Raw genomic sequence first — 22182 nt, 5'->3', positions numbered from 1 at the left:
AGAACCATGGCAACTTTGTTTATCATGTTTAAGACAAAAATTCTATGAAATGATAGCACTGAACATAATGGTGATGTTTTGTAAATTATATTCACGGGAAACATTTAATATGCTGTACTGTCTTCTTAATAGAGATTTTAGAAAATAGGAATGGTATGAAATTTTAGTCCATTGTTTGAAGAAAGTAGTATCCACTAGGTTAGGTTAGGTTAGGTAGATAAAAGTATGTCAATAGTACTGTTACTATGCTAGAACTGGAAATTTTGTCCTCTAAGTGAAAATATCCACTAAAGTCAGATATCTTATCAGTATTTGAAGACAAATTAATAAAAAAAAAAACACCGTATATTCTATATTTAAAATTATTTTTCATAAATTATGTAATGTCAAGCTACTTTTTAAATCTATAATACAATGAAATAACATACAGGATTTAAGATATGACAGATTTCAAAAATGTTTAACATCTTGGTGAGTAAATTGAAATTATTGGATAATTACATTTGAAAATCATTTTTTGTTATACAGAAGAATAGAAATTATTCTAGTCTTATAATTTCACTTTTAATATAAAATTTACGTATTTAAAATATTGAAGCTGATAATCATTGATGAATAATGAGTTATGAATTATTATTATCAGATTTCATTTATTTAATTTATTTATGTAAAATATAAAGAAATAATAACAACAACAAATATGTATATTTTTTTTATTTACAGCTAATAATCCTGGTTCTCTTCCACCTGATTATTACAGTATTATTGAACAGAAGGAAATAACAAGATAGTCAACAATTCAGTCACTTGCATAGTCAAAGTGTAACGTTTTGTCCATATATTTTTGTTTATTTTCTTGTATATTATAAATATTTCATTATTGTCTGTATGAGAATATTATTGTATACAGTATTGGTTAGATGTCCAATTAAAATACATGTTTAGTGTCAAATTGGAAAGTAGCTATTTTGTTGTTTATATTGAATCAATCTATGTTTTAAAAATAGAATTTTTAAAACATGTTTTAAAATTGCTCTTCCAACTATGTTTTTTTACAACAGATTTTTTTCATTTTTGTATTTACAAAGTGTATTGTATATTCATGAATATTTACTAAAATTTTACAAATTATATCATTTTCATCATCTACTTGAATTGTTATATATTGACTTGAGTGTAAATGTGTGAATGTTTATAATGTAAAACATTTGTTATTCAAAGTTAATCATTGACAGTTTACTGTTATCAAATTTTATATTCAGTCTGTTTTGTATGAAGGATGCTAATGTGAATTATTGTGAATTTTTAATGGCACTGCCAACTAATTGTTCATTATAATATAAGATATATTTAAATTTGAAATATTGTTATAATTATCTTGAAGGAATACATTGGACAAATTACTAGAAAAAATTATGAGTAAAAAAGAAAGACAGTATATGGCATAATTTACAACAGGAAAGCAGAATTTTTAGTATAATTTTTATATAGCTTTATACATTAATAATTAATAGCAAAAGCAGTATTAATAATTGTCTTAATTCATTATTTTCTATAAAAAAGTCTGTATGACTCAGTTTATTATGGTTTTTAACTTTTTTATGTATTTTGATGTTGGACATTTTTATTATATTCTCATATAATTTAATCTCATAATACTGATAAAACATCTAATATCTTTAGATATTAATAGTCATACAGCATGTTTTGTTAAATTTCACATCAGCTTCTTCTTGTTAAATTTACTTTTTTTGCATATATCATTATTTGTATTTTATTTAATATGTTAATTAAGCTTGAATATAATTGATATGAAAAACATGAAGCTATTATTTTAAACTTAATTTTTGTAAGATAGTTAATTTGATTAAAAGGTTTAAAGATAAAGTTATAAATTCATCTATTTGCAAATAATATAAAATTAAAATATTTGTAATAAATACTTTTTAATAAAATACACAAAATTTTAAAGGAAATTTAACAAGAAAATGTCTGATGTGCTAATCCCTATAGCCTTTACTATATGAAATTAAGCTATAATTAAAAATTAAATATAAAATTAAAATTTAAAATTAATTTATAATAACCAATCTTTTAATAATAATGTGCAGCTAGATACAATGAATTCTTATTTTGTTCACATCTGGTACAAAGGATTTCAACTTAAATTTACATTTTAATCATGTAAAAATTTTTGAAAAAATTATAAATTTATCAGCATATTTCTTGATAAAAATTTATGTTGTATTGTTCAAGTATTCATCAGATTTATAATTTTATTTGATATATACCTTTTCTTTATTTATATAAATATGTATACTTGAATATTGTATATTAGTATTATTACATATATGTTGATTGTAAAAAATTTTTTCTAAAGGCATGTTTTAGCATATAAAACTTTCATGAATACAACTTCCATTAGTTGATGGAGTTTCTTGTCTGGAATAAGAACTTGCCTTGAATATTTCTTCTAAGAAAGTCTTCATATTGAAATGTTGAAATTATATATGGTAGCTATATTTAAGTGTGAGTCTTTTAAATAAATATTTTATCTATAGATGACCTGTATATTTGTTTTTATCTGCAAATTTTAATAAATTTTTTTATTTCAATCTTCAAAGCAATATAAAACATTAGATTTAATGAATTACTTAAAATTGTTTGATGATAAGCATAGCAAAGAAATATTTTTTTAATATCTTTAATTTTAAAAGATATATTATTCTAAACAATATGATTATATCAAACTTAAATATCAATTTATTTTAAAATATATATATTAATAAAACTAACTTTTGATTTGAAAGATTTTCTATTTTAAGTTTGTTTACATTCCCTCTGCATAGAGATGGATGTCAGTAGTTCTCAAAGTATGGTCTATGAATCACTGGTGATTCACAAGCATGTATCAGGTAGTTTGCAGACTGACCTAGTCATTTTTTATGTACAATTTTAAGTTGTTTAGCCAGAGGAAAGAGTATTTTTATGCATCAAACATCTCTTACAGAAGGTTACAGGTAGAAAAATTTTTGGCATGCATCTAAGATAATATTTACAGGATAAAGAAGGGGAGGAGTATATGTGGTTTGCATTTTATCTGTGACTCAGTTGAAGTGGAGACAATTTTCAGATTAAATAATTTGGAGAACCAGTGATTTACATTACCTTCTGTAATAATTACTATTATTTATTATTACTTTCTTACCAAACATTGAAAACATATCCTCTTTTTATAGAGAAAAAGTTTAAAAATATCCTCTTCTGGATACTGTGTAACCATAATTATTTTATAATTGTAGTACAGTAGAGCATCGATTATCCAACCTTTGATTAACCGTCACATCGGTTAACCGACTGTTCTAGTCGGCAAATTCAAATGTCCGCTAGTGATGTGGCGCTACAATATTTGGCTATGTCTTGGCTACTTTAATAGTATTTTTACGTGTTTTAGCTGGCAACATGGCTCGATTATGAAAGGGAGCCAGTATTTAAATGAGGCTTAATTTTCTAATTTTTAACGATACAATAGCGATGATTATTATTTTAAAAAAATTTTTGTTAGGCTTAACATCGATGAAAATTCAACGCNGATGGTTTTAATTTGTCTGGCTTAATATGAGTAAACTGCTGGGGCCAAAAATGTAGTTTGGGTATCAAATTAAAGCTCTTATTCTGTAGATGATGCCACTGAAGAGAGATGTGAGTAAGGTGCAATGGTTCAGGTGTGGCAAAGTGACAAAGGTACAATGTTAAGTCTATGGGACACTTGGGGTGCCATCCTGTTAACGTTAGGTGCAATTTTTTTTTGTTTTGCAGTTTCATTATTGTAAATACTGTGTTTGGCAATTTATTATTTAAGAAGCTGAGTAAGATATTTGGTTAGTAAATACTGAGGTCAATAAATATACATTTCAGTTACTAAGATCATTGTTTTTATCACCCTCTCTCAACTCAACCTCACCAATCTCCTACCCTTTAAAAAGCCTAAGCAATACCAAGCACATGCAGCTAGTTAGCTTAATTCTCAGATTTTTCCCATAAATATCTGATTATTTCATTTTAAACTATAACAAATTGTGTTTTATTTTAAGTGTTGCATAAAAATTTACAATAAATAAATCATAATAAATAGTTTTACAAATAAATTTGCTGTTGAAGAGTTACTTTATTTTGATATATGTATAATTGATTTATATAAGGCACTAAAATTAATTTAAATATCAGTTTCAAATGCTAAATTTGTATAAGCTTCAGATGATCCCTCTCTCGAAGTAGAATTAGTTTGCTCGGATTGTCTTGTATTTACATCAGTATTTGGTTGGTTTATAACAATAGTAATTTCGTTATCAGTTTTAATTTCTGAATCTTTTTCACTAGAACAATGATTTATATTTAGTTGATTATTGTCTTCACTGCAAGAAAGTGATGGATATTGATGAAAATTAGCTGATGTTTCATTATTTATATTTTCTATTTCATTTTCTATAGTATTTGTTAGTAAAGTATTTAGATGTGATGGTCCTGGTAAGAAAATGGTAGAATCAAAATGAGGAAGCGTTGATGAAGTAGGATAATCAGGTGGCGGCACTCCATACATCTGTAATTAAGAAATTATTTATTAATGTGATAAACAAAATAAATAATTATTATTTAAATAATAATCTTTTTTATTAAACAGAGAATTTTTAAAATAATTTATCTTTCTGTGTTGATCAAGTGAATTTGTGAAGATAAGTTTTAATTTTTAATTGTGTATGATCTGATGTAATTAAGGTAATGAAACTAGAGCACAATAAAGAGATAAGGGTTTATTTACATGGTTTAAAAAAATAAAATGATAAATGTTAATTCTTTTTTACAGTTATGATAAAGTTTATATCTTCAGATATATACATATATTCGAATGAAAATACAATCTTGACATATTATTACATTTAAAATGGGACTGATTTATCAGTAGAGCAGTAATATTGCCTTTGTTGATAAATATACAATTATTTAAAATGTAATAAGTTGTGTAGAAATTCATTGAGATAAAATTCATATAAAATTAATTTGAATGTAAAAACAGATTTTTACAGTTATGTAAATGATTTATACTTATATAATTATTTATATGATTTATAAAAGAATCATCAAATAAAATATGAATCACTTCCTATAACACTTTTCCATTCATCAGCTTATTAACATTGAAGTTGTAAAAAAAGGCTGTTCATTTTCCTCACTCCATTTATTCCTTTTTCTCTTTTACTTTTTCTTTCCTTCACAGAACTTTTGGCATTTTGGTTTCCACATTTTTGGTACTTTTTCCATTGAGATAGTTTTCCAGATATTGGAGAAAATAAGATGGATAAATGAAGATATTTTAATTGAACTAGATCAATTTATACTGCTTTGCAAAGATAAGAATGATCTAAAAGGATCCAAAAACTGGTTCTGGAAAAATATATTTGTAATAACATTGTGATATTAGTTCCTCTTGTATACATTTACTAGTTATTGTGCTGCAATTTGAAAAAATTGTAGACCTATAAATTCCCAATGTTGTCCATCCATCCGTCTTTCCTTAATCTTAATCTTAACGGAGTTAGATAGATCAGTAGTTCCCAACCTTTTTTCATTATCGTACCCCGTGACATGTCATATCTCTAGATTGTGCCCCTCATTTAAGAAATTTATGTACCTGTATTGTTATTTTATATATTGTAACTTTAAATTAAAGAAAAAAAACTAAATGAAAAAATACATAATAAAGTTGTGATTGTTGCAAGGAACATTTTTTACCTAATAATTTTTTAATACTATTAGTTTGTGATACATAATATATTATTCTTTCTGCCATAATAACTAACTTTTTTCTGTACCCCTAAACAACCTATTGCGTATCCCTAGGGGTACACGTACCACAGGTTGGGAATCGCTGAGATAGATGAAAGACAAGATCAGATATGAAAACCTTGGGCAGGGTGGCCTAATTACCTGTATATGAACTTTTGATACAAATCATAAGTCACCTCAGTTCAATTCAAAACTTTTCCCCTGAAAGCAGTTAATAGATAACTGGCATGACTCTATTGTTAAAGGAAAAGTATGATATACAAGGGCAAGACTCTACAGTACTAATTTGAGGTGAAGAGAATATATTTTAAATTAAAAATTGCATCCCAGCATTGTGATGATGTCACAATAAATAACTGCTCATTTATACTATATTTTTCTTATTTAACATTGTTATAAACAGACCACACTTTTTAGGCTTATCAGTATCTTTAAAAAAGAAATATTTTTATTGTGTTTTAATAATTTACTGTAAGCTAGAAATTTTATATAGTAAATTTCTTTCAATTTCTTTAATATCTAACCATGTTAAAGCAATTTATACTTTTTTAATGTTGTATTAAGTAACATGGATAATTTCCAGTTTTTTGATCATTTTGCTGTTTTGTTAAATAATGTAATGGATTTTTATCAACCGTTCTTTATTGCCCAAATTGAAATTTTTATATGAAATCTTTTACCATAATATTTAGATAATTTTCTTGTTAAATAGTACCATGATATACATCATAAACTGTCAATTTTTTCACTGAGTTTTCTTTGCATAATTAAAAAAAATTACAAAATTTTCAGTTTAATGGTTATTTGATTTTTTACACATAATGCTTAAATGTTTATAATTATGCTAGTATAAATTCAACCAACAGCAAAAGTAATTATGACATATTGTTCTACACAATGTTATATCAGTTGGGCTGAAATTTTAATCATAATATTATATAGAAATGATATTTTGTAATATTTTATGTTGCAAATAAGTGTCTTATATTGTAAACTGTAATATTAAATATATACTTTATATGAATACAGTAAAATAAAATATTTATACAATATTAAAAATGTAAATTAAACAATTACTTTAAATTATTCATAAACTACAAAACTATGTCTGGTTTGGCTTAAATGATACGTTATCTAAAAATGATCAAAATATCAGTTATCATATTTATGTAACTTTGTACTTTCTAAACTGTATTTGTGTACAAATATAATAGACAAACATGAGTTAAATATTGAAAGTCTAATTTTGTCTCATGTTAAGGAAGCTCCTTAAATGTCAATTTAAACTGATTTTCTTAAAGCAAGAACTGATAGAATTCAACCACTTTCAAGATTTAGTCATTGCTAGGAATAAACAAGAAGAAAATCAAGTTTGAAAGATGCCAATTTACTACTAATAGCTATTAATGATAATCTGGTGTTTTTTCTTGAGCTATAAAATTTGAAAGCAGTTGAGTTTTCAATGTTTTTATCCTAAGAAAAGCAACTTGAAATTTAACATTAATTTTCTTATTTAAATACAAAATGATAAAAATTACACTATATTTTATGCAACTATTTTGTTACTTTGATGTTTCAAACATTATAAATATATATAATGTTTAAAATAGAATATTAAATTTAAGTACATATTGATACAGAATATTTTACATTATTGCAATTACTTTTATAATAATTGAAAGATCATTCCATAATTTTTGAAAAATACTCTAACTGTTTGTTACAAAAAAATGATTTATTACTGATTTCATTTTTTTAAGTTATATGAAAAAAATTGAATTGCAAATGATTATTTAATGAATTAACAATATATTATTTTTCAAAAATAACAAAATCAAGAATATCTTAAATAATTATTTAAATTAATTTTCTCATTAGTCTTTTTTTTTTTTTTGTAAACAATTAGATTTAATAAAAATCCAGCAGGGAGTTGTGTAAGTTTCCTGGCTGTTAGAAGATTTTATTTAGAAAATAACTTTTATATTATTAATTACAAAGAATAAAATTGTATGTGATAGAGATGAGTTTTATGTAAATTCTAATAACACAAAATCTTCATTAAGTCCAACCCCCACTTAAGATATAATACATAAACTCCCTTTATCTCTCTTCTTGACCCACCCTTTTGACTTTTAACTACCAAAGTTTAATAGCTTTAATGCTCTTTATACACAAGCTATCATGCAAAATTTCATTTCTTCTTCATTACCCAATTCTGAGATATTAAACAAAATACACACACACAGAATTTTTATCCTCTCCTTTATTTTGGTTCAGGTGTCTCAAAATGTGGAATTTGCAAAAAACTGAGGGTCAAATTTGGCACAATTCCAATACTTTCTCTTGTTATGTATACACAACAACCAGAAAGTAAAACTAAATTAACTCATATCAAAGCATATTGATGTTAAAGCTTCAATACATATATTAAGAATGTAAGATTTAATGAGTTTTTAATAAGAAATAATGTAATTGGCTATAAATAAGACAATATAATTTGAAAGCTTATAGAAAAAATAAGTTAAAAATAAATTTAACAAAGAACAATAGACAAAAATTCATGAGATGAAACAATTTTAAAAGAATACAAGTATTCAATTAATACATATTATTGAAAAAATATGAAAGTTTGAAAGAGCTCTAGTATATAGGTTGACTTTTTCTGATAAATAAAATAAAATTATTTTTTTTAATACTGTCATAAATTACTAACAGTATTTGTATAAAAAGAAAAATTATAATACTTGTCAAGATGCATTTTAAAATGTAAATCTATTTGTTTTCCTTATAAATTTTATTAGTGATACAGATGACTAGATAATTGAATAGTGCTAATTTTTTTTCCAGTTGTACCTAATGATTTATCTTTTCTAAACTTTTGTAGATCAGTTGATAATTTTTGATTTACTAGTAGTGATGATAAAATAATAGTAATTATTTTAAAAGCAGATAAAAAAAAAAGTAGATTCAGCAATATTGAATTTTGATTATCATCATTTCCTCCTGTCTATTCTTAATGGGCAAGGAACAAAACACATCTAAAACTATAAATAAATATGTTCTTAATGTGTTTTCAACAAAAGAAAGTAGAGCATGGGTAAAATCTGTGTTTGTTCTGTATATTATTAATGAATGTTTTTGTTTTTGAATCATATTTGTGTTTAGTAAATCCCATTTTTTCTATAATAATCTTATGAATGTTTTGAAATTCTAGATGAAGTTTCCTCTTATTTTTTCCCTGTACCATTTTTTTCTCTTTCTACCCACCAAAAGAGCCTTTTTAATCATATCCATCATGGGATTGGCCAGTCCCACAAAGGAGGCGAGCAAATGATGAGAGATGGGACCTGATGTATTTAAGAAAGACCACCCATGAAAAAATTCCTGGAGAATTATTTGCCCTGATTTGATCCTGGGTTCCTAGTGTAGTAGGCTAACACCTTAATTGCTTTGGCCATCTGGTTGTCTTCCTCATATTTATTTTTATTACATGAGTTAAACTTCACCAAGTTTATTCTGTTTTGTTTTATTAAGAATTTTGAAATCAGTTTATACTGATATCAACTTTTATTTAACTAGAAGTATCATAAATGATAAACAAAACTTGTTTGATGTGAAATTATTTGCTACTTTCAATGTTTCATAGAAATTTTCAATGACATATTTCTTTAGTATTTGTAACAGACATGATCAAATAATAGAAATGTTAACAAAATATCAATGTAACCTGATAGAAATAGTCATATCATTCATTAATTTATAATTAAAAAAATGAAGCATTTCTTCATCTTAGAATAATATCATCATCATTTCCTGAACTGTTTTCAGAAAACATTATTCAAATATTTGAAATTGTGATTTCTTATATTACATCTCAGTTTATTTACTTTGAACATTTCTATTTTTCCCTTTCCATTTTTATTATTTTTCATTTGTATAACACTCTACAAGTTTTGAATTCTAATGATATGCACTGTTATGTAGTGTTTTCTAGTGCTTGAATCATCATGATAAAATATCTTTACAGTTTTTATTTACATTGTCATTTAATGACAGTGCAAATTAAACTTAGCTATATTCAGTAATGTTTACAGCTTTTTTCTGCAAGTATCAAGTGACTCATTAGCTCAAGGAAGATATTTCTAGTATCAATTTACTCTAATCTTGTTCATTTCCTTGTATCATAGAAATGATTTGTTTTTGCCTTTTTCTACATAGTGTTAGCTAATTTACATTTTATATAATTTTATATTAATGATAATCATTGTTATTAACTTCAGAGATTATCCTAATACATCCAATGTTATTTCTGTTACTTCTCAACTGGAATTCAACATGATTTGTGACAACCGAAATATTAAAATTGATGCCACAAATAATAGAATTAAGACAGTGATAATCATCGATAGTTCACTGAACTAAATATCACTTTTAGTTAAAGTCATTAGAAATCATTGGTTAGGATAATCATTAATGCTAATTTTAATTGTAATTTTTCTATCCTTATATATCTTTATTCACCATCCAATAGTGATCGGTTATAATCAGAAATTATTTGCATATTTTTATATTGAACTATTGGCTTGGATTAAAATTATCATTTAAGAAATATAATTTTTATTGAAAGAATAGATTCATTACCATTTCTTCGTTCCTCATTACTTCTTCGTACGTTGGAGGTTTATCGGCTGCTCTGACAGCAGCAATCTCATCTGCTATAGTGAAAACATCATTGGGCTGACCACTTCTAGAATTTCTATGCTGATAATTCCTCAATTGTGAAGATCTGGTTTTAATTATTTTTAATTTTAATTAAATAAACATAATAGTTTTATGAATAAAAATATATTAAAATTCACTTACTTTTTTACAACGCATACTATAAGAATGCAGGTGACTGCCACCATGATGCAAGAAACTGCTACTAGAGCAGCAGTGTATATTTCTTCACCTTTAGATTTGGATCCTTTTTCAAAAAGTAAGTTTATATATATATACATACATATTTTTGAATAATAACAGTTTAAATATAAAAAGAACACATTTCTTACTTCTTATGGTGCATGCTACTCCATTAAACATATAACCATACATGCATTGGCATTTTTCATTTCTGCATAATGTATTATGCATTGTGGAAGAACATTGAAAATTATATACACATTCTTCATATATTTTTGCTAATTTAATAAATAAATAAATGTATTTATTCACTAGTAAAAGTTATTTAACTTTTAAAAAAATCTATTAAAATAAAAAATTAACTCTGCATCATAAATAAAATATTACTTTTCTGTTTACAGGAGTTATTAGATTATTATTTCTTTCCTATAACGACTAAGCCAGTGGTTCCCAAACTTATTTGGTTCTTGACACACTGTAAAGCATGAAAACTATTTGGTGCACTTTGTGTACAAAATTAAAAATATATTAAAATATGTATTAAATTATAAATAGCTGTGTACAATAATAACTGTTCAGTAGTGTGTTAACCTACAAAAAAAGGACAATTGCCCAGGGCTCCTGCCAACAGGGTACTCCAAACTAATCTTTTATAAGAAAATATTTCCCCCAAAAAAATTCCTTTGAAGAAAAATGTCTAAAGTCAGCACTGTACATGAGACCCCCCTTAATTCAAATTCACCTGGGCCCTGTGAAATTATAATACATCACTGTAACTGCTGCCCTATAGGTCTAACCTGGCTGTTATTTTATCATGGATGTAATGAGTCTTTGTACATAGTTTCTTCTCATTTTTAAAATATATTTTCGTAATAATTTGTGCCATCTCTTACGGCACACCAGACTAAGACTTTTGGATGTTCTCTGTCTGTCTTCAGAATCCAAAAGCAATTAGTCCATTATAAGAAAGAAAAAAATAATTTAATAGCACCTATAAGCCAAAAAGTAACATATTAGAATAATGCTTTACCTTTTTTGAAACATCTTTTCTCATTACTGTAAATGTAGATATAATTTTGTCCACAATAACATGTATTCTTAAAGCAAATCATATTCCTATCAATATTTTCACAGTCTGATTTTACAGTACAGTTAAATTCAAAAGCTAAAAAAAAAATATAAATATCCATTAATATATCACACATATATAATATTTAAAAAATATTTTTATGTTAAATAAGTTATTTTTAAAGTAATTTTTCTGTTCTACATGTACAACATTTATTAATTCTTTTATATAATGATTTAATTTATACTTTAATTCAATATATAATTATCTATAGAAATTAAAATGAAGGACAGTGTATTGATCCATANATAATAGAGAATATAAATAATTAAATTTTAAAAATAAATTTACAAAATTAATTGCATAGATATAACAAATTAAACAACATTTTTATAATATTCTTATTTAATATTGTTATAATTTTAAAATTAATATAATAAAATAAATCAATATTACGTTAAGCGACCTTTAAGCTCTAAATATGATAAATAACAGGACGAAAAAAGAAGATATTAACGTTTCTATAGAAATATAGATAAAGCTACGACGATAAAAATTACCTTTTATATATTAAATCTATGAAAAATTAATTAAATAAAATATAAAATTAATGAACTTACGAATACCCTTAAGAAACGAAGCTTGCGAAGACTTTTCAGTGGCAGTACGCGATTTATTAGAGAAATTGTTAATTTTCCAATGGTAGGAGAATTTTTTCGCATCCGTATAATTCGCAACCGTTGTAACATCGCACATAATAAGTTGCGATAACATTAATGGTATACTCCATTGGATTATGAACATTTTCAGATGGAAATGGAAATCATGTTGACAACACAATTCACTCCCTATCTCTTTGTAAAGTTTCAAAAGAGCAGCCTAATAGTATCGTAAACTGTCGGTAAAAGATATTTATTTAGATAAAAGCTATGACTACTATCGAACATTGTACCGATTAATGCATCGCTCCGTTTTATAAAGTAATGGAAATGAGTTTTTCGTTTCAAATACGTCCGAAAAACCTTGGGTTGTCATGGTAACGCATGTGTAGTTCCGCTTGAAATCAAAACATTTCCCCTTCTCACCCTGCCTCTCATATACACTCCTACTTGATTCATTCACGTAACTATATTTGTTGCAACATAATTTGCTTGTCGACTCGAACCGATCTTCCTCCTTTTTTTTTATTTCGATATCGGTGCAAAAATTCCCACATAATATATAATATGCAAGTGAGGCATGTATTATATATATATAATATACTATTTATCGACCGTCCTATCAATAATATCTTAGTACCTATGGAAGTACCAACATACCAGTGTTAATATATTTATTAAAAATAGTACTTATTTAAGATCTTTTAGCGGGGAAAATTAAAGTAAAATTCCCAATTTGTATTGCAAAATTTACAAATGAACTTTTTCCGCTGAAAAGTTAACATAATTCGTTTCTGCTTGCTTTATTTTATAGGTCAAAATTTCTTCATTTTTGAAGATTTAATTAATGTCAGTATATGGGACAATGTCATATTTGTTATTAAAATATTTATCTAAGGCCGTAATTATATACTTGGAAATTTATTTAAAGTATGAAGTGTCGATTTATCAATTAAAAAGATCTTGATTTATAAGTCGATTAGATACAATTCATCTAATATAATACGGTCCAACTGAAATAAATAATGAAAGTTTGTATTTACGTACCGTAAAATGACTGTGGAAATTGTTTGTTTAGAAGTAAAATAAAGTAACCCGAATACTAAAAACTATACGATTTTCTAATACAATTGCTGTAAATATTTAAACTAAACTATAACTATGTACAGGTTTACATCCGTAGGTACGGGTTAGTAACGTTGTATTCGCCGATATGTCACATAAATCATTTATTTTGATAGCTCGTGAGAGTAATTTGTTAGGCAAATTAAACCGAGAAATAAAATTCGAGACTTGCTCTTTTCGATCGATAAATATGTTTAATATAACCACAACAAATTAAACTAAACATATCGCAATTAAAAAGCGGTTAAGTATGGATAGTTCTTATATGTAAAGGTACTGTACAGGTTAAACTGAATTAGCCTAAGTGTCGTTTTACTTCGGCGTAGGTTTACAAATTAATGATAAACGTAACAAATATCTATATCAATCCTTATCCGTTAAATTTTGAATTAAAATTATTTAATGGTTGATGCTGAGAATTGTTAATGAGATGGAGAAAAAGGTTGTTTATCTCGCTACTTGTACTTCGATTTATGAGGTTAAAATTCAACAAATAGTTTAAATTTAATTCATTCATATCGACAGAAAGAAAAATATAATTGTCAAGTGATAAAAATCTAATGAATTAAAAATAACGAATCGTTTGATAAAGTTATTTTGAATATAAATTACTTTGTAAGGTAATAATACCCTGTTTAACACTTATATAAGATTCTAAATTTGTGAAAAAATACTTTATTTAGAAAGAAATTTAATAGAAAATATTATATAAGTATGCTTAAAGAAATTTTCATTCCATAATCGCGCCTCTGTGATCATAATTTGATCTGTAATAGAGGTCCTGTTATGGGTTTTCATTTTGGACTATTAGACACGAATCTCCCACACGTGTGCCCTGTGGGTGGTCCACGTAGATGTAGAGAAATCTTGTTAAGTGAGGCTATTTCCAACCTATTTCCTATACCTATACGTAAGGCCTAATATTTTAAATTTAATAAATAAGAAAACAAACTTCAGAATAAATTAAATGGGACAATATGATATAGGTTTATATAATACTGTACTAAAATAAAATGGCGAACGATATTATAATGTAGTAAGATAAACTTTTAATTGGCTAACGTATGCGGTAATATTTTATACTGAATGTTTTTGTACTGTTTCCTTAGTTAAAAATAGCCATATAAAAAGTTTATTCTATTGAAAAATAATAGAAAAATGTCTTATTATGTCTAATTTTTATATAATTGTTGACTGTGTAATATAATTCTTACGAGAATGTGAACTCTCGGAAGTTAGGTAGAAATTCGATTTTTTATTTTTCCAAGAGATATCATTAACCTCGGTCATCCATTGTTAATATAATGGCTTTTTTTATATTTTTTTTAATCATCCGAAAATTTGATCTAGTTTTAATTATGTAATACGTTACGAATAACTTTGTAAATGAAAAATTTCGGAAGCTTCTTTAAGATTCTAAAATGGCCTCGCTTACCCCCTACGATTATTTATTTTAATTAATATTTAAGTAAGATACATCAAAATATATTATTCTTTTTCAAGTATAAGTTTATTATTAATAAATAAATTGGTTTTGTAAGAACAAGTAGCCGTAAATTTAATATAAAATTTATTGTTTAGTAATTGCCGATTGCTTCACAATCGAAAAGAATATATTGTGCAATATTAGTTTAATGCTTTCATAAATTAGAATATTCTTTTAAATTTCACTTCTCGTAAATATGTAATAAAACAGTAAAAAAGGAAAGTTTCTTTTCTAAATGAATAATGAGCTTATAGAGTATGTCGAGCGTAAGATATGATAAGTGCGGATGTTTTAATGAGATCATTATTGCATTGGAAAAGACCGATAAAGCGAAATAGCTGGTAAATTCCAACTAGGAATTTATGGTCTTATATTAGTATAGTTTATCGATATGACATGGCAATTTATTTTAGAATTAAATAAGTTAAAATTGATGATAATAATATATTGGTATCATTATCTTTTTAAACGTTGGTGATTAAAATAACATAAAACATTAATTTATTTTGAAAATATTTGTATGATATAAAAGAAAATTATTTTATTATTTAAGGATAATCTCAAATCTTATTTATCATGATTATTTTTTTAATTAAACTTGGACAATGGTGCAGTTAGAAATATGGCGCTCCTAAGCATACAATATGCAGGAGCCTCCCCCAAAATAGTACCACTTTTGCGCCGAATGATTCTGTTTTATAGTTTTAATTCTGCAATAATTGTATCCTTTTTTTTTTACAGATTTTATGAGGATGTTTGTTTGTTTGTTCGCTGTACACTCTTAGGCCATTCGATCAATTGCTACGAAACTCCGGCAGTTATTACGTTCACATATTTCTGGCTTAGATAATGTCGTACATCCCACCCCAAAATATCTATTGAATATATGTAAATGAATTTCTATTTACATTAGATTTGATAATTTACACGTAGCGCCATCTATTGGCAAAAATTTTAAATAATAAACTAAATTTAATTCTTACAAAAATAATATACGACAATTTAAAAAAATATATATATTATATTTACGTAATTACTGCGACAATGATAAAACGCGAAATAGACGCGCTATATCATTATTGCCACACACAGCACTTGCCTGCGTGGAATCGAAAGTGTGTGAAAAGTCTATAAGTATTTAATTTTCCACATCTAACAACTCGGGATTTTTCATTTCTGAACGGCATTTTCTTAATTCTAATAAGTGCCCTCCGATAGCCAAGGGGATTATCCACTTGGTCACTTGTGGACAAAATGAGCAAGAGAAAAGATCTAACTGAGATAGGTAAAAGGACAAATTGTGATGATGAGACTGCTGGGAAGGTGTATTTCTAAAACAGAGAGGCTTGTGAGACGACCTCGTGCAACCCGGATGGGCTTTATCTAACGAGAATGGTAAAAGGGAGAAATCTGGTATTGGTCAATCCTCCTCATTGGTACTCTAGGGAAACGGAGACTGGCCGGCTTGTAAAAGGCAACAGAATGGAGAATGTGACACTAATTACAGACGAATTTAATGGAGAAGACTACAGTTGTCTCAACGTGCAGTGTATAGAAAACTTGCGCTTGAGGCTACTCAGCTGTCGATTCATCAAGATGTCTGCACTAACTAATACATCGTTGACAGTGCCTGAAGTAGGTATCGATCTTGGATATTCGATTAGTGAAAGAAAGTTGTCTGGTCCGACGAATCACGATTTTTGTTGCATAAGGTGGATGGCAAGGTCCATGTGTGTCGTTTATCAGAAGAACTGACAACAAAGACGAAAACAAGCCAATGAGGTGGTGTAATGCTTTAGGGTTGTTCCCACCATTCATGTAGACCGCATTTTGACAAGATGCACCTACCTACACATTGCTGCGGACCAGATGCACCCTTTCATGATCATGACATTCCCTGATGGAAACTGTGTTTTTTTTTTTTTTTTTTTTTTAACAGGAAGTGCATCTTGCCATAAGGTGCACATTGTTCTGGAGTGGCTTGAGAAACATGATTAGGAATTTTGTGTGTTGCCCTGACCAAGAAATTCGCCAGATCTCGATCCCATTGAATACTGTGGAATGGTTCTTCAACGGAAAGTCCATTCTGCCACTCTTACATCAAGAAACTGTAGAAATTTGACTTCATAGTCCCAAATACCACAGAACATCTTTAGAGTCCATGCCTCGGAGAGTCCCGGGTGGCTAGTCTCTGGGCATGGGAGTCATAACACGAACGTTTTGAGAATAATGGAACTCATTGAGTGAGCCATTCACTGAACGAGTTCGCATCACATGATACTCTCAACACATTCATGTTGCTATTGAAATAACCCGAGACTAATACCTGGCTGTTTTAGTAACAGAAGAGTGCTCAGTCTCGGCTGTGGTAGAGATATACGGTAGTATTTTACGTAAATAAAGTTTTGCTTGATCGGTGTATAATACTTATAACATTTTGTGGCTAATATACATTACATAATTAACATATATGTTTTGTGGTTATTGTATTATTTTATTGTTTTAATGCTTCATCAGTTTATTATTTTAGCAGTATCTTTCATTATGTATACTGCTTGTTTTAATTATACTACTAAATGCTTCATATAATTTTGAATTAGAATTTTTAAAATAATCTTTTTTAATATGTCTAGTCAAATTCTATTTTAAAATTATTTGAAATTAGGCTAAAATAGCATACATGCTTATTTAGGTAGATCACATGAAATTCTTATTGTATGTATTTTATTTTAGTTTTGTTTTTCATAATATATACTTAAACGGAATTTCAGCTAATTAATTAATAAACATCTTATTAAAGTATAAAATCAATTGTGCTCATTATTACATCAATCCAGGTAGAGAGACACCATTTAATATGTTGATTATACGTAGAAAGACCTTCAAAATTTAGTATATTATGCTAAAAGAACTGATGTAAAAGTGATAAAAATGAATATTTTTTACTGTTATTAATAGTTTAATTATGATCACCCCATACACGTTTTAAAAGATGTCCTATTCAGAGGACTCTGTAGCTCTAACCAATAAGCCGATTGACACCAAAATTTGTACATACTCTATTCAAAGGATTCGGAAAAGAATTTTGCAAATAAAAATTTTAGTTCCAAGATTATCCGCTACGGGGTAAATGGCGCTGCAAGCAAAAATGTGCTATTCGTAGCCAAGTGGAATGCAGCCGTTAAAATGCTGACAACTAGTAAATGCCATTCTTGTCAGCTACAGCTAGGATGGTCATCGCTTTGCCAGAGCTTGCATATTTCTTTAAATGGCTTCACAGCCACGTAAAGAATGGTTTATCGTGTTGCAACATTGGCAGAATTAAAGGACATTACGTTGCATGTGCGAAGCATCGCGGGAAATAGTTACGGTCAACCATTGAACACACTGTACATTGTCTTCAAAGTTTACACCTAAAAGATGCGAAACACATTGAACAATATTCCCTGTATCGCAAAACAATCTCTGTATAGCACGTACTAGTATGTTCCCATTATGTTTAACGAACGAACAAGTGTTTTTGCATTGTGTTTATATTCTTTGCTTGCAGCGCCATGTACTCTGTAGATGAGAAATATGGAAGTAAATTTTTATTTGCAAAATCCTTCTCTGCATTCTTTCATAGCGTGTACACAAATTTTGGCGTCAGTCGGCTTATTGGTCGGAGCTAAAGAACTCTGAATAGAACTTTAATTACGATCACACGGTATTTCCGTGTGTTTCCATTTGTGTTTTATTGATTTAATTTATATAATTTTGGCTCTCTGAGAGGAGTGGAGCGCACATTTGTGACTGATCCATTCATTTTACTTTTCCTAGATCTCTTCCATGTAGAGACAACTTATAATTTAAGCATAGTAGAAAAATTATTCGATATTCAGACTAATTGCAACTATATAGAAAGTAAATGATATAAGGATATGATAATGTGGCCTTCGATGATGAAAGATTTAACATACTCTTTTAGAAATCCATATACTTAATACTCTTTTTTTCTTCACAAAAATCTCAAATGATATTTCATTTAACTTTTAAAGAAGTTTTAATTTTAATTTCTTATTGTTAGAAAAATATATTTTAAACAATTTTTATTTTTTAAAAATCAATCAACCACTAAATACATGAAAGCCCCAAATTACCAGAGTAAGCTGACCATATGTACAGTTTCTTTTCTTCTGTCTTAGTTTGTATATTAAAACACATTTGTATATTGTATTCTGGATTCGTGGTTTGTTAGAAAATGTTTATTCCGCGTTAAGAATTTACTAGGAACGCATCCTCCGCGTTAAGCGGGGTCTTACTATATTTGAATCTCAATGAAAATTCCAATCAAATGATCGATTGGGAGAAGTTCGGGTGGTGGATGGAGAGGATCAAGAAGGATGTGAACAAAGCAGGGGGTCGTGTCTTCACTTTGTCGTGGGAGATTTGATATTCTGTGCTGCGTTGTCTCGGTGGATGTTTTCTCATCCGAGTGCTGCGCCCGGAACCAAGCATGCCAATGCAAAAATAAAAGGCAGCATTAATTAATGGACGGTCCCTGGCAAAAATAACAATGACTATCCTGAATTATTTCTGTTAGGCTAAAATTATTTGAAAATATTTTTATCCTCGGTTGGAGTGGTGCATTTCTCGCTAAGCTCGGCTGGCCCACCAGTGACCAAGCGGTTCCGTTCCCTGAAAACTGGAAGTTCGGTCGTGGGTTCGCGCCTCGCCAGGACGGGCTGGCCACGTGGAGTTTTCCGGGTTTTCTCCACGTTTGTAACTCCTAAATAGGGGCCAATTACCTTTAAAATGACCTCCCGGAAGGCATCGCTCTAGGTAGATCGCCGAAGTGTTGCGTTTCCGTAACTTAACAAAGAAACTTAGGCCCGGCCTAGAGTCCATGAGTTTGTAGGAGCAAAATTCAAGTAGTAACAATGTAATGGAAAAATAATTTTACGTAGAAACAACTAATAATGCAAATTAAATGAGTAATATAAATATATTTTGCACGAACAGAGCGGTAGTACTAATGACGGGTTTTCAAAAGTGATAACCTTTGCTCTCTTCGATATTTAAAAATCTGTAAAAATATCAGTGGCGCGTTATAGTTTCTCGGGACCTGGACAGATTTGAATTAGGGAACTCCACGTACAGAGTTGACTTCAGACATTTTTTTTTTTCTTTTCGGGAGAATTTCTTGGAAATCCCTGGTTTCCCCGACCTCTGGAGAGTTACGTTGTGCGTTGCGCCTGCACCACATTAGCAATTTAGGATTTCCAGATATGGCACAAAGTTTAAATTTTTATATTCTTACTACTGTAATGAGTCCATAAAACATTGGTTATGAAATAATCTTATAATTTTAAATATAAATAATAACAATGTGCGAGTTATATAGTTATTTTTACAAGAATAATTTAAGAAAATAAATTCAAATTTCGTAACTTATATGTCAAGCTAGTTTTTTAAAAGATGTGTAAAAGATTATAACTATTGTTTCTGATACATGGAGAATAGTTTATCAGAAATGATGTTGAAGAGTCATTAATGGACGGTGGTGAATGATGGATCGAAAGTTTGACGGTTCTAGTTCTGTAAAAACTGTAAACTTTTAAAATAAATTGTAAAAGACTTGTTGCCAAAAAATTTAGTTGAATTTTAGAACTAAATATATTTTAAAAAATGCACAAAAATTATAGGAAACGCTAAAATCTCATCACGTTTTATCCTTTATCGCGCCTCAGAAACTAAAATTTTTAGGGAGGAGTCGACCTTTATCTTGAGGCTCTCGTTCACCTCGAAATGGTAAAAACACTTCCTTCTGGCGAAGGCGTAATTATAAAAAATAAGTTAATAAAACTTCCAACTTTAAAAAATATTCACAAAAATTAAAAAAAAAAAAACAAGTGTGAAGTTCATGAGGGAGGTATGATACAGGTCAAAATTTGGAGACATTTTAATGTTTCTTTTATACTTTAGCGTATCGTCCTGGCAATTTTATTAATGAATTAAAATATAGAATAAAAATGTGCGGATGATGCGTTAATGTGGCCCTAAATTTGACTATCTCCTGATCTGTTTGGGTAATGTGTTATTGTCAGAAGTAAATTTGTGGTCGTGTTCTACTTGTAGGTTCATTTGAAAAGGGAAAGTGATATGGAAACTGTAAGATATCGGAACGAAGAAAACTACTATATTGTTTTTTAAATTTATTTGTAACTTTTGATTGCTAGGTTTCTTGAAAAATTTTATGATCCTACCAGATATGTTAGTGGATTCCTCTAAAAACATACTGTATGATTCGAAAACTATTGATTATATTAAGCTAATACTTGCAAATGTATTGCGATTTTAAATATGTTAATAATAGATACATTATAATAACATTAAAATCTAATTCATCTAATCATAATATTAAAAATAAGACTTCTTTTTGTAAAAATATACAGTCATTTCTCGTGACGAAATCAATCCAATTTCGGCACGTGAATACAAATAAATCTGTAGAAAAAATGGGAATTATGCAAGTATTTCCGCTGTTAGCTTGTAATTTCCTATTTTCAATATATTTTTTATGTCAATATTTTAGTTTCACTTTCCCAGTTGTTACAGCACGACACGGGAAAGTATTGTAATCGACTCAAATTTTTACTTTCCTGGCTGTTATAGTACAATATTGTAATCGTGTCACATTTGACCCTCTGGGTTTTTTAAAATCTCAACGTTTTTGTTTTGCGTGTGTACTTGTAAGTGGGCGTCTATTTCGTTTAATATCTCATATTGGAATAAAGATTAAGAAACGAAATTTGGCTTGGTAACTTGTATATAAGGAACATTAATGCTATTAAATAAAGATGGGTGTGCCATATCACGAGTGCGGTTCGGACTTTTACTCGTTATTGTCATTTTAAAAATAAAAAATGAATTAACGTGGTAAGATTTTATTCAAAGCACAACGATAATGATTAATCCGTGGAGATTCCTTCGATGATCTAATTATACTAAATAACCATTCTCACTTCCTCAGCCGTATCTTTACAAATATAAACAAAACACNCATAATAATAATAATAATAATATACTGTATTTATTTCTTTAGAAGTTTAAAAATA

The 22182-nt window shown here is 28.0% G+C and overlaps 1 protein-coding gene across 2 annotated transcripts; it reads right to left on the bottom strand.

Annotated features, from left to right (window-relative positions):
- Positions 1-3868: 3868 nt before the first annotated feature.
- LOC111637775 lies at positions 3869-12922 on the bottom strand. Of its 2 annotated transcripts, none has more exons than XM_023383348.1 (6): positions 12436-12922; positions 11777-11911; positions 10896-11024; positions 10708-10810; positions 10486-10630; positions 3869-4600 (listed from the first exon to the last, which is right to left on the bottom strand). In XM_023383348.1, exons 1-6 carry the CDS (start codon positions 12617-12619, stop codon positions 4217-4219), a joined length of 1080 nt encoding a protein of 359 aa, XP_023239116.1. In that variant the 5' UTR covers positions 12620-12922; the 3' UTR covers positions 3869-4216. The 2 variants fall into 2 exon arrangements, with proteins under 2 accessions (XP_023239116.1, XP_023239117.1); XM_023383349.1 differs by having other exon boundaries at positions 3870-4600; positions 12442-12920.
- Between the last annotated feature and the right edge of the window lie 9260 nt (positions 12923-22182).

This window comes from Centruroides sculpturatus, unplaced genomic scaffold, assembly GCF_000671375.1.
Source record: "Centruroides sculpturatus isolate CEXI.00-Female unplaced genomic scaffold, Cexi_2.0 scaffold1116, whole genome shotgun sequence".
Lineage (NCBI taxonomy): Eukaryota > Metazoa > Arthropoda > Arachnida > Scorpiones > Buthidae > Centruroides > Centruroides sculpturatus.
Note: the sequence above shows the minus strand (reverse complement) of the source record. Positions and strands in the feature narration are given on the sequence as shown.

Excerpts from the sequence above, each read along its gene's own strand:
- LOC111637775 (XM_023383348.1), bottom strand. The coding sequence starts at position 12,619 with ATGTTCATAATCCAATGGAGTATACCATTAATGTTATCGCAACTTATT. Across the intron at positions 10,811-10,895 it reads AGTAGCATGCACCATAAGAA|GATCCAAATCTAAAGGTGAA; the intron begins GTAAGAAATGTG and ends TTTTTGAAAAAG. Across the intron at positions 4,601-10,485 it reads TAATGAGGAACGAAGAAATG|ATGTATGGAGTGCCGCCACC; the intron begins GTAATGAATCTA and ends TCTTAATTACAG.